The sequence below is a fragment of the Acipenser ruthenus genome, chromosome 1, assembly GCF_902713425.1.
Source record: "Acipenser ruthenus chromosome 1, fAciRut3.2 maternal haplotype, whole genome shotgun sequence".
In the NCBI taxonomy this organism is placed as follows: domain Eukaryota; kingdom Metazoa; phylum Chordata; class Actinopteri; order Acipenseriformes; family Acipenseridae; genus Acipenser; species Acipenser ruthenus.
The window spans coordinates 17,851,333-17,864,090 of record NC_081189.1 but is presented as its reverse complement, the minus strand read 5'-3'; the positions used below and the strand labels follow the sequence as shown (position 1 = coordinate 17,864,090).

The following is a 12,758-nucleotide window of genomic DNA, read 5'->3' as shown; positions in this document are numbered from 1 at the left end:
CCTGATGATGCTCATCCACTGGCTGTCAGTACTGCATCCAGACAGATTTTGAATAATCCCAACCAATCAGCAGCAACAGCATCATTACACACACTTTCTTTGATGCTAAATAGGTTCGGTTTCCTCAGCCTTTCCTTAATACTCATATCCTTTACCCAGAGGATGAGTGAAAGTGGTATTCTCTAAATTCTTAACATCAATCATCATAACCTCCATTGATTTATTCTGTACAGTTTTTACCATATTTTTAAATTGCCCCAACAGACATTGTCTAGAAGATAGAAGTATTCCATGACTGACATTCACATTATGTTGAGTACTGTAGTTTCTTGGACCAGACGACTGTTTGGTAAAGAAACAGCCGTAAGCCAACCCATTGCAAGCCCAGATGCTTTAATAAGTAGATCACCATGGCAATTTACAGACCAGTTCTTTCCACTGTTTTGCTGTTGCTGGGCATAACATTTTTTTTTTAAAACTAACAATGTTGATACAATTATTAAAAGACAAATACTGGATATAACTGATATCATTGGTTATTTTACAGTATTTATTTCTTGAGTACATTTTTTGTTAAAACAGGTTTTCGGTTAAAATAATTGTGTAAAACAAAAAAAATAAGTTCTATTTACATTACTATGAACATGCACTATCTGTGTATTGTTTAATATGCCTTGGCAAGACAGGAGCTTTGTGAAAATGAAAGATTACTTGTAAATAAAAGATGACTTATAATATTACAGGTTTTTGGTTTAAAGCAGTAAGGTTCAGTGGAGGCTGGCTGCTGAGAGACATGTGCTTACAGTACTAGCAGTGGCAGATGGTGTTTAGGTCTTGGAGGGGTTTTATTTTTGTTTTGTTTTACAAAGGGAGGCAAGCCTCCCGTCTCCCATTAAACACAGTACTAGCAGTGGCAGATCACATGATCTGAGCATGAGTTTTAATTGGAGGAGCGACCCACATCCTCCTGCCCCCTTCTAAAGTGCTGCTGTAAGCAGTTGTATCATGTGCAGTTAATGTAGGAGTGAGGATTGAAATTGCTTTGTTTTGTTTTGCATCGCATCAGTGGTAAGAAACACACAATATGTTGTTATTGTTTTATTTTGGTGCTTGTTTTGTGAAGGGGTCAAATGTCAAATGCAGGATAACGCAGTTGATCAGCTGATTAAGTCTCCCATTTGCCACGCTAGATACCGAAAAACAAGATAAAATCTGAAGGGAAGCCATAACCAAAAATTGAAATTGCTAATAAGAACAGGTCATTTCATCTGGCAGAAGAGCATTATGTTTGAGATTACATATTTGAAGGGAAAATGTGAAACTTTAATTGTCTCCCATACTAGAGTATAACAGTAACAGCCTTTCAGAATGTCAAAAATGACTTTTACAACTAAAAAGTCAGTTTGTTCCCTGTTGTTGTAGGTATTTTTTTTGTTTTACTGTAATGACTGATGACTAATAAAGAAAAACAATATACAATGATTTGTTTTGTTGGAGTGGAAAAAGAAAAACAAGTTTTTTTTTTTTTAATTATACAACCCATTTTTAAAGTCATAAATACTATTTTTTCAATACAATTCAATAAAAAATGACTCTTACTCCAACACACGAACTCAAACCGAATGGAAAAAATAGAAGCCTGTACTAGATTTACACTTTGCGGTGTACATAAGTTAATTTAAATCAAACCTAATTACATTTAAAATGGTAAAAACTGAAATCACAAAATTCTGACAATGCCCTCACTGTTATTGATGAACCTGTTTTTGCTTTAATTCACTGTCAATGTTAATTTGTGATGTTAAAGCTAAAAATCATGTGAGAAATCATGTTTTAAATCCCAATTTTTCTAATGCAAAAAATACTGAATACAAAAAAAACTGTTTAAATGTTCAATATTATTGTAAATGTTATCCCTTTAAAAGAGATTATTGATGACCTTAGAATGCTGTGGGTAAGGCAAACAAAAAAAAAAAAAGTACTGTAGTACTGTACTGACTCTGAGGTCACCAGCCACCCCTGGTAAGATTAGTGTTGGCGCAACGCCTAAAAGCTGTCAGTGAAGCATTTTACATTAAAATTTGAAACTTTACATAAAGAAAACAACATAAAACCGGTCAATATTCTGAGGCTGATCAAAATAGCTTACAATACAATCAGTTCACTCCTATTACAGGCTACCCATAAAACACTTAAATGTTCACTGTTAGAACAAAATTCCACATTTTTTTCCTGTCAGTGTGATCCAGTGAAGATTTATATAGCTTTCCCCACCTACTCAGTTTTTCTTAATAAGCTCAACTTTATGCTAAAAATATACTGTTGGAAAATGCTGGATAACCAGGAACGAAAAAGTTGTGCAGACTTTACTATGTTTATGTAACATAATGTAAAAAGTAGCCTTATTAGGACCACCCCTTGTTTAGATCAATTGAATAGACCCTGATGTCAAATTCTGTCTCCCTCAATGCACCAGTACAGTCCTATTGGTTTATATGCAAAGCCCCCTGCCACATCAAGGGTTCATTTAGCTTTTTTTCTGTGTGTGTTGTTTCTTAAACAGAGGCACTCCGGACTTGATAAAAGAAACACAGGCCTTCTCTTCACTGTGCCCTGTAACCATTCTGCTGTGGCACGTAGCTTTTTGTCTCGTTTCTTTCCAGGCTGGCATTAATACCATTCCTGGGGACAGTTTGTCTTTCACGGTCAGGCTGTGAAGTACCTGTGGCAGCAGAGTCCTGCAGAGTTACCTCGTCGGCTGGGCAAAACCCCAAAGAATCACAGCTCGGGTCTGCATCTTCATTTATCATTCTGGGTCTTTTGAAGTACAGTCCGCTAGGATGCCTCACCCCTTGCTCGCTGTTTTGCAGCTGTCCTTCTCTATTGAAACCGTTTAAGTTTCCATACAGGTGCTGATCTTCCGGCCTTTCCTCGCAGTCGAGCAGCGGCTGGGTCGACTCTGATCTTGTGAACACGGGTGCCGATGGTAACTGTCCCCTGTAGCTGGTCGCCACCACTGAGGAATACTGCACCGTACTGGAAGTGGTTTGTGCTGAATCAGCCTCGTCGCTGTCCGAGACACTCTGTCGGGGTGATGACATGCACGAAGAGCCTCCGATCCCACTGCTGTGCTCCTCCGATGTGTACTTTCCCTTCTTCAGGGAATCTGATGCCTTGTTGTAATCGTCAATGTTGTCATTTTCTATATTTATTACACTGAAGTCAGTAATGATACCTTCTGGGCAAACTTGTTCTTTTGGACTAAAGTTATGCTGAAAGAAAAAAAAAAGTTTCTACATTTATACAATGTTTTACATCGGTTGGACAAAAAAATACAAATAAAAATAAAAGTCGTAACACAATTAATCCTATTCAGCTGTCTTTCCCTTACTAAACTATGTATCAGATTAGACCTGCATTTTGCAGGTGTAAATGAACAGGACCACTCAAGTTCAAATGATGGGACCATGTCGTGATAGGCGATAGAGCAGATCCTTACTGATCCATTCATTAACCCACTGAGTAATTCTCATCTACGCAACACCAGTAATCTGGTGCAAACATGACATGCAACTGCACTAGAGCTTTGCAAAACAGGGTCCTTACTGAGGGTGTGACCCAGGGGACGTACAGTATGGTAAGAATGGAAAATAGGACTCTCTTGGAAAATACTATGTGTTTAAATAACATGACATACACCCTTTATTCAATTTTTTTTACTTACTCAAACTGACTGTGGATAACAACATATAAAAAGGATTCTTTACCCGAACTGGACTATCAGGTGACCAGTTTGCAATACGACTGTTCCCAGGATCAGGCACCTGTGGCCAAATGTGTTTCTTAATCCTAAAAGAAAGGAAGGGGAGAAAAAAAAACATGTTTTAGATTAAATCAACTATATCAACTCATTAGTCAGAAAATGTTCTTTATTTTAATGGCTTCAAAATAAAACACATAAATGGGAATGTAAAAATAGACATTGAAAAAAAGAATCACATTTGAAAGTTATGGATGAGGTGAATTTAGATATGTTTTGATGCCACTTGGGTTAACACAAGAAGTGTCCATACAGTATATGCTGAATACCAAGGAACCTGCAAATTACAAATTACAACCTACTGGTGTGAAACTACTGTATACAATACTGGTACTTGATGTACAGGGTGCTAATGTACATTTCAGTTAATTACTTTGTGATGCTGCTGTGAAATTAAGCAATGAAACTTAATAAAACCAAAATAGGCAAGGTGATCATAGGACTACCACTACAGGCTGGAAAGGGCTCTTGTACACAACACCCAATGCGCAGACTGTAGCGTCTTCACAGGGATACAAAAACACACCACGTTCTTCAAGACACATAGGACTGCAATGTCTGGACTCACAGGTCACGCTTGTTAAAGCACAATAGCAGTGTCACCACAGCGGTGAACAGGAAGCCCAAGCAAACTGGCACGACGATAGCTTCAATTTCTCCGGGTGCTAAAAAATAAAAATTAAAAAAATCAGTCAATATTTGGTCTGACATTAAAGGGGGTTCTGTGATTCCATAAACTTTAACAGGCAAACAGCCTGCTGTAGACTGCATTACTATACAAATAGATGTATCTGCTTTATCGTGGTAGCCATAACAAACCCCCAACCCCTTCCTCACCTCCACTGTTAATATGATATGGTGCCCCAATAGATCAGATACATTGACACTGAATGGCAGCTAACCGTTTGGAGGGAAAATAATCTGTAACAACCCACTTAATCGTTCATTTTCAGTACTGTCTGTTCAAGTTACTGATAGCTGCAGCCCTGTCTTAATAGACTGCCCCTGAAAATCGCCTGGCCCTGCCAAAACAATTAGATTAAAGCTGTCAAACCAATGGTAGACACACTAGCGTTTGAAACACTGAATTAGAACACGCACTTAGTTTGATTTGATAATACAGTAGTCTCTGCCTATAGGAACACCACCCAAGGGAACACTTCTCCTAAGGGAACACCCTTGTGATGAAACAGATTTTTCCCGTTGTAAATGCTCCGGGTAAAGGAACAGGAACTTCGCTTCAGATGAATTTGAAGAGGGGTTTTTTGTATGTTTGTTTGTTTTGTAGTCATTGATTAATACACTGTGTAGAATCACTTACCGAACTTCAGTGTTGTAAATGTAAATTCAGATCCGTTTTTGCTCCCTGCGTCAGTATTTGCACTTACGTGCACAGCATACATAGTGTTAGTGCTGAGTGAAGTTAAAGTATATTGACGGTTTGCGTAATCAACTGTTATTGCTAAAAGAAAAAGAAAGAAAGAAAGAAAATAAAATGATGAATTACATACATTTTAAAAGAGCAGTTACTATCTACAGGGCTAGCATGAGGAAATGTAGCTGAAACTGTGATATTTTCACTTGCATGCATTAATAGCTAACAATAGCCATCCTTGTAATAATAACAAATAATAACAAGTTATTATTGAATATTGCATTAACACGAGATATTAATCTGTAATTGCAGATCAAGCAAAGGATGCCGCTTAAATTCTAAAATATTTCCCCAAGATCAGCCGAGCACTTTAATAACCCATTACCTGGTAGCAACCAGTGATTCATTTTCAATCTTCTGATAGCCCTGCATCGCAGCCCCACAAAATAAAAATAATTTAAAAAGTAAAAAAGGAGCCATCTCCTTACTTACATTCTTCAACCCCACCTTCAGCCTGGTAAAATATTGTGTAATTTCTTATGAATCCATTTCGAGACATAAATGGAATCAAATTCCATTCTAACAAAGCTCCATTTCTTTCTTTTTTTCTTGTTCGAACAGTAGGACCAATTGTAGGACCTAAAACAAAAAAAAAAAATTTGTAAGAAAAAATAAATAAAACAAGCAAACAAACAGCAAGACAAAGTGGTTGTAGCCTCATAAATCTTACATGTTGTGCACTTTGATTTAGAGTCCTGCATCGGGTCGGGTTTGGGTCGGAATGTGAACTTTTTCGTGGTTTGCAGGTTCGGGTGCGGGTCAAAAAAATGTAAATACTCAGATTTTTTAATTTGAATCACCAAAAATGTTTTCTGTCCTGTCAGCGTACTCGTCTGTAACCCATTCCCAAATAACGTATTAGAAGGTAAATGTGGGGCTCCCGAGTGGTGCATCTGGTAAATGAGGCTGTGTGGTCCAGTGGTTAAAGAAAAGGACTTGTAACCAGGAGGTCCCCGGGTCAAATCCCACCTCAGCCACTAACTCATTGTGTGACCCTGAGCAAGTCACTTAACCTCCTTGTGCTCCATTTTTCGGGTGAGATGTAATTGTAAGTGGCTCTGCAGCTGATGCATAGTTCACACACCCTAGTCTCTGCAAGTCACCTTGGATAAAGGTGTCTGCTAAATAAACAAATAATAATAATAATAAAGGCACTCCGAGTGGAGTGCAGGATGCGCCCTATAGCCTGGAGGCCACCGGTTCGAGTCCAGGCTATTCTATTGCCGACCGCAGACGGGAGCTCCCAGGGGGAGGCACACAATTGGCCAAGCACTGCCTGGGGGGAGGGGGGAGGGCTTAGGTCAGTCCTCGGCTCACTGCGCACCAGCGACCCCTGTAGTCTGGCCGGGCGCCTGTGGGCTTGCCTGTAAACTGCCCAGAGCTGCGTTGTCCTCCAACGCTAGCTCTAAGGTGGCTGCACGGTGCGAGTCCACAGTGTGAAAAAAAACGGTCGGCTGACGGCACACGCTTCGGAGGACAGCGTGTTCGTCTTCACCACTTCCGAATCAGCGCGGGGGTGGTAGCGGTGAACCGAGCCTAAAAATAACTGGATACGCCAAATTGGGTGAAATTAATAAAATAACTGCCGATTACTAAATTAAAAAAAAAAAAAAAGGTGGTAAATGTACCGATATTTCCTGCATAAAGCAGGAGGCGATTAGGAAGGAGTCAGCTGATTAAGCACTGTTCTCGGTTTGTTTTGCCACTTGTCTGGTACATCTCTGCGAAAGCACAGGTGTAGCTTCCTTTCAACTGGTGGCACGAAAGTAAGACACAGGTATTTTATAGTAAAGTAAGTAGACGTAGTTAATGTTACAATGTTAAAATATATGCAGACCACTAGAGAAAGCTACCACGCTGTATAGCCTATTGTATAAACTCAATCTGTGGAGAATGGTAGATATATGTGTGTGAATGTGAGAGTGTGAGAGTCAGCTGATGCAAGCAACAGGTAAAGGACAAAAACTTGCGGGTTTGGGTCGGGTTGCAGATCTTATTAAAGCGGGTCGGGTCGCGGGTAAGAAGACAGTGCTGCAGCGGGCTGCAGGTTCAGGTCGGGTTGCAGATCTTATTAAAGTGGGTTGGGTCGGGTTGCTTGTAAGAAGACAGTGCTGCAGCGGGTTGCAAGTTCAGGTCGGGTTGCAGATCTTATTAAAGCGGGTCGGGTCGGGGGTAAGAAGACGGTGCTGCAGCGGGTTGGGGATTCGGGTCAGGTTACAGATCTTATTAAAGCGGGTCGGGAGTAAGAAGACGGTGCTGCAGTGGGTTGCAGGTTCGGGTCGGGTCCTGTAGTAGCGGGTCTGGGTCGGAAGCGAGTTGTAAAAATCGGACCCGTGCAGGACTCTACTTTGATTCACTATATAGGTCTCAAAATGTGCAGTTTTGAAAGAAACACGCCTTGCTGTCTGGACAGCATCCATGTGTAAAATAGAGAACATAAAAGAAAACAGATATAGGAAAGCTGCAACCAGGATTCAGCGACCTTATGAACCAGGATTGTTCATTTTCCCTTATTAAATTGGGATAAAAATGCTCCTTCGAGTTAAAGGGACATGCAATTTAAGAGTTAAGGGAAAATATACACCAGCTATTTTCTAACCAGTAATAGAAGTTACAGTTTGGACTGTATATCAAATATACTGGAATATACTGTACAGGCTACTTGAACACTTACATCCTTGTTTCAGATATTCTTCAACTGAACGGCAAGCACCAGGAGTTCCAGAATAAACCGGAAACACCAAGATTTTGTAGCGCTTCAGAGGTTTAATATCGCCTAAGGAAAAACACACATATGGCATGTTGAGTGAAAAATAACTTTACTAAGTGCAACCTATCTTACCAACTTATAGACTTATGGTATACAACATCAAAAACATTTTATATATCCAAGTTACAGAATATATTTCTAATGTTCCACATTATGATTAAATGATGCAAAAGGCTCTCACGGTCATTGAAAATGTATTTTCTTTCAATAATTATAGTTAATACAATAACAGGATTAAGTATTTAAATCCAACCACCTCAAAAAAGACTAAAAGGATTCAAATCAAGCAATACTACATTGATCTTCTTCCCATGACAAGTCTGTTACTAACATAAAGTCATTTTTGTGGTTGATTATTTACCTTTTAGGAATGTATTAATAGAAGATGCTGACACACGCTGCCATTCAATGGATTCAGTGGAACACCCTCCCCCTTCCTCCATCATTGCGCACCACTCAATAACATACTCCGTTATATTAGGAGTGGCCTTCCACTCTACCCGCAATTTGCCATCTTGTGGAAATGCCTTCAAATCTTCCACTGGAGGACGCTCTGAAATAACAGCGAGAGTTAAATATAATAATGCTTAGAAAGTTTCACCACAATTAGATAAGCAGCTCCAGATAGCGAATAGGTCAAACACTAAAAAGTGCCTCCACTGTGGTATATCCCCATCAATAGGGATATGCATCTCCTAGTTATTATATGTTTATGTAAGAGGGAGTGCATATAGTTAGTATAGCATAAATGATCAAAAGCATGTAGAAACTTGCTGAAAAGGAAATGGAAAAGAAATCAATACAAAGTGAATTGTAAAACTAATGCAAAAAATGACAAAGGAGTCATGTCCAGAGATTAAAACAATATGGCAGTGAAATGGTTAATTTCTACTGGACATTTCAACCTCTTCAGCAACATTAGTTTATTATTGAACAGAGAAGATTAGTTCAGATATTGTAGATCCTACCAAAGTTTTCATACACTGTGTTGTATGTGCTCCATGCGTTGCCATTGCTGGTAGTGTCACGTGAGCTGTTCAGTGTGTTGATATGTTGATATGTAAATTTGCCAGCGGGGGGGCGTATCAACCTCCACCTCCGTCTCGATGTCCTGCCTATCACTCAGCAGCGAATGCACGCATCCACACGGCAGATGGCTACTCTGTCACAAGCATTAATACCTTGTATCTTTATAAACAATGGATTTAGGGGAGCTCCCTAATAAAAGCTGAATCTCAAAACAATAATTGTGTGAATATAGTAATTGTTACAGCTGTGTATAACGGTATTTAAAACAGGATTCATTTATCTGACTTTTTACACATCCGCCCTGACTCTGGTCCCACCGCAGTCGGATATGCGATGGATTACTGTACATTCTGAAAAACAAAACAAACTCTTCACACATACCCTTTTGACTGTCTGCCGGAATAACCAACAATGCACGAGGAGATTGTCCTTTTGAATTAAAGGCAGCGACAGTTATACGATAGGTTCTTCCTTCTGTTAACATGTAGTCTGCACTTGTTCCATTAACTGTGAAGCGTTTTACTGCAGGATAGCGTCCCGCTTCAATCTCTACTTCATATCCCAATATCTTTCCGTTTGCAACAGAGGGATCTGGTTCCTGTAATTAAAGACAAAATATGCTTCATTTAAAATCGCATTGATCACATTTATTAAACTTTTTTTAATTGGTAACTTTCAAGATGCAGATCAGAATCAGAATTAAAGAAATGATGAAGATTTGAATGTAAATCTAATAGTAATGTATTCAACGATTGTTTATCTGAGTGCCTACTATCGTTAGACAACCCTTTAAGGACCGAAAAGAAATACCGTGTTGGAAAAAAAAAGAAAGTTTTATGGTTTCTGAAGTCATTTTGACCTGTAGAAATACTAGAATTGAATTGTCAAGGTTGTCTACTAATAAGATTGTAGGCAGGATTTACTCTTGGCCACCTATACAATGGTTTCCTCCTCCCATTAAAGTTATGTGGACAGTTCATAACAATGCGCAGCAGAGTTGCAAATCTGAGCCCTTTAGTATGAAGGGGTTTCTCCTTGTTTTAATAAAAACAAAGTACCATATGATGGATTACCTTCCACATCAGTGTTACAAGTCGATTTTTGTCAGAATCAGAAGGGCCAATAACTCTCCAGAGATCTGGTTTTCCAGAAGGTTCTTAAAAAGTAAAAAGAAATATAAACATTACTGAAGTAAATACAATTAATACATTTCACTGGATTCCTCTTTGAATAATCAACTAAAGACATGCACATTTCTCTCATGGATTTCAAATTTAAGTTCAAATTTCAAGCAATTAATGGAGATAATATTTTTTTTTGTTGAACACGCTAAAACAAAGCAAAAAAAACAGTAAATCAAGGAAAATATGTAAAATAAGAACAAGGAGAGTTGCTTACTGGCTTCGGGCGTTGTTGCACTCATTTCTTTACTCCAGTCACTCCAGTAGCCAAAACCATCTTCTTTGATGCACCGGACAGAAACTCGGTACTCTGTATAGGGCTTAAGGTCTTGAAGTCTAAATGACTTAATGCTGCTTCCTGTTTCACTCAGTGGAACCTGTAAACAGTGTTTAGTGAATATCACTTTAGAAACTATTACATGCCTTTTTATTTCAATAACTGAAACTTCTTATAAAATGCATTAAAACTGGTATAATATTTACAAATAAATCAATGCACTGCAACAAGCATACTGCTCACAGTTTAAACTACTTTGGATTTTTTTTTTTATCTTTACTTTTGCACAACATAAACATCCCAAATGCTTAGATATTTTTGACAAAAATGTTTTACCTCCGTCCAGTCTGAACTGCTGGCGCTCCTGTAACGAATGTTGTACTTCAGTTTAAAGAGAAGCGGATTTAAAATGAGATTCCAGGACACCACCAACGAGTTGGGAAACTCCTTTTCAGAACTAATCTTTTCAATCTCTGGAGGACTCGGTTTCACTGTAAAAACAAATACAAAACACAAATGTATGAATATGCTACATACAAATAAAAAAAATAAAAAAGGATAATAATAATAATAATAATAATAATAATAATAATAATAATAATAATAATAATAATTTACTTCATCGCAACATGCAATCATCATATGATATGGATTCTAGGATTTGTATGTATGCCATTTTATTTGCAGTTATCAGTATTTAAAATAAGTATGAAAGAATCAGGTCAAAACATTGCAACGTTAGTACAAAAATGTCAGGTTAGGTGGAACAATGGGTCAGCCATATTTAATATTTACAAAAGAGCCAAGTGAACGAGGCAGTGACAGGTATCCTCCACTGAACACTTACCAACGTCTACTGGATCCAAATAACTTTGTTTTGATGTGCTTTTTCCAAGTTGATTCTCTGCTTCAACCCAGATCATCATGTTGACAAAAACAGGCATGGTTGTCATTTTTAATTCGCCTTCGTCAATTCTGGATATATTTTCATAAGTATTAGTAATCCTATAAAAGGAAGATGAAGAAGACTTTGAATCAGATATACTAAATACTATTAAAATTACAAGTGCCCATGTCTATCAATTGAGATTCACAACTTACAGTGCTCCCCCTGTAGGAACAATTCAATAATTGATAACTTGATTAGTTCTCTTACTAACAATATTTAATTGACATGTTACAAAGATCGAGGATTTACTATGAACACACATTCACGCGCAGACACAAGGAATGTTTAATAAATAGTAGTATTTTATTAAGTACACAAACAATAAACAGAAATCAGAAAAGACATCTTAGTGTCTAAGCACAAACACAATTCAAAAAGCTCTCAATACACTCATGCTGGCTAGCAGGCAATTGAAATATGACACCGCCTGTCTCCTCACACACAAACAGCACCCGAGCAAGCTGCCACGTAGTAGCTCGCTCACACACACGCCCCCACATACAATCACAGCCTCAGACTGAAACAATGCAGAATATATCACATTAAGCTTATCAGTGGTATACAGAGTAAGTATATGGCAAGTGTACTTTTAAAGAAATTCTTCATATAACAATATGAGGTAGATTACTTATAGTTACTTCAACAAGTTTCACTAAAAGTTATTTCACAGGCAGTGTGCAAGCTAAATAATTAACTGTTCAATTCTATGTGAATGTGTTACAATTAATTAATTTAGTTCCATGAAAGGAAAATGCAACTGGAGTTATACTCAACGGTTCCTTGAAGTTTAGACTTTTGGTCTGCTAGTTTGGAAACTCAATCTGTTGAAGTGTCCAGTACAAAAACTCTCCTCTCCGCAACAAAGTCTTCAATCCCACATTGGATCAAACTCTGCAAAAAAGCTTTCAAGAATCAACAAACCGCTGCAACAAAGTCTTCAGTCCTCGGTATAGGATCCACAACAGCGCCCGTCCGCTCTGTCCTCTTCGCTGAATCTTTTAGCTACGCAGGTAGAAGGGCACAGTTTCTTTTGGATACTGTGGTATTTGGTGTACACAGACCCAGACTGGTTTGTCTGATAACAGTCGCTGTAAGTTTTACAGCAGTCATCCAGCCAGGCCTCAGTCTCCTTGCTTGTGTTAGTTGTCACGCTTGCAGCTTGCTTCCTCTTCTTGGTTCCGTTTTCAGATTCCCAGAGTTGCAGCTTTGCATAGCAGAGTGACAGCACCTTATTTAGCATTCAATGTGGAGTGCAAAATGTCCAGTTTTGCTTGGATATTTATAGTCTTTTTCACTC

The 12,758-nt window shown here is 38.4% G+C and overlaps 1 protein-coding gene across 2 annotated transcripts in view; it reads right to left on the bottom strand.

Annotated features, from left to right (window-relative positions):
- Nucleotides 1-529: 529 nt before the first annotated feature.
- Nucleotides 530-12,758, bottom strand: part of LOC117408764 (interleukin-6 receptor subunit beta-like) — a 34,579-nt gene continuing 22,350 nt past the window's right edge. For both annotated transcript variants that reach the window (XM_059012770.1, XM_059012772.1), the window contains 12 exons: nucleotides 11,360-11,517; nucleotides 10,849-11,003; nucleotides 10,453-10,612; nucleotides 10,128-10,210; nucleotides 9,436-9,652; nucleotides 8,387-8,578; nucleotides 7,930-8,031; nucleotides 5,688-5,834; nucleotides 5,142-5,282; nucleotides 4,389-4,485; nucleotides 3,768-3,849; nucleotides 530-3,272 (listed from right to left, as the gene is read on the bottom strand). In XM_059012770.1, coding sequence (XP_058868753.1) covers nucleotides 2,604-3,272; nucleotides 3,768-3,849; nucleotides 4,389-4,485; nucleotides 5,142-5,282; nucleotides 5,688-5,834; nucleotides 7,930-8,031; nucleotides 8,387-8,578; nucleotides 9,436-9,652; nucleotides 10,128-10,210; nucleotides 10,453-10,612; nucleotides 10,849-11,003; nucleotides 11,360-11,517 — 2,203 coding nt within the window. In that variant the 3' untranslated portion in view covers nucleotides 530-2,603. The remainder of the gene's footprint in view (nucleotides 3,273-3,767; nucleotides 3,850-4,388; nucleotides 4,486-5,141; nucleotides 5,283-5,687; nucleotides 5,835-7,929; nucleotides 8,032-8,386; nucleotides 8,579-9,435; nucleotides 9,653-10,127; nucleotides 10,211-10,452; nucleotides 10,613-10,848; nucleotides 11,004-11,359; nucleotides 11,518-12,758) is intronic.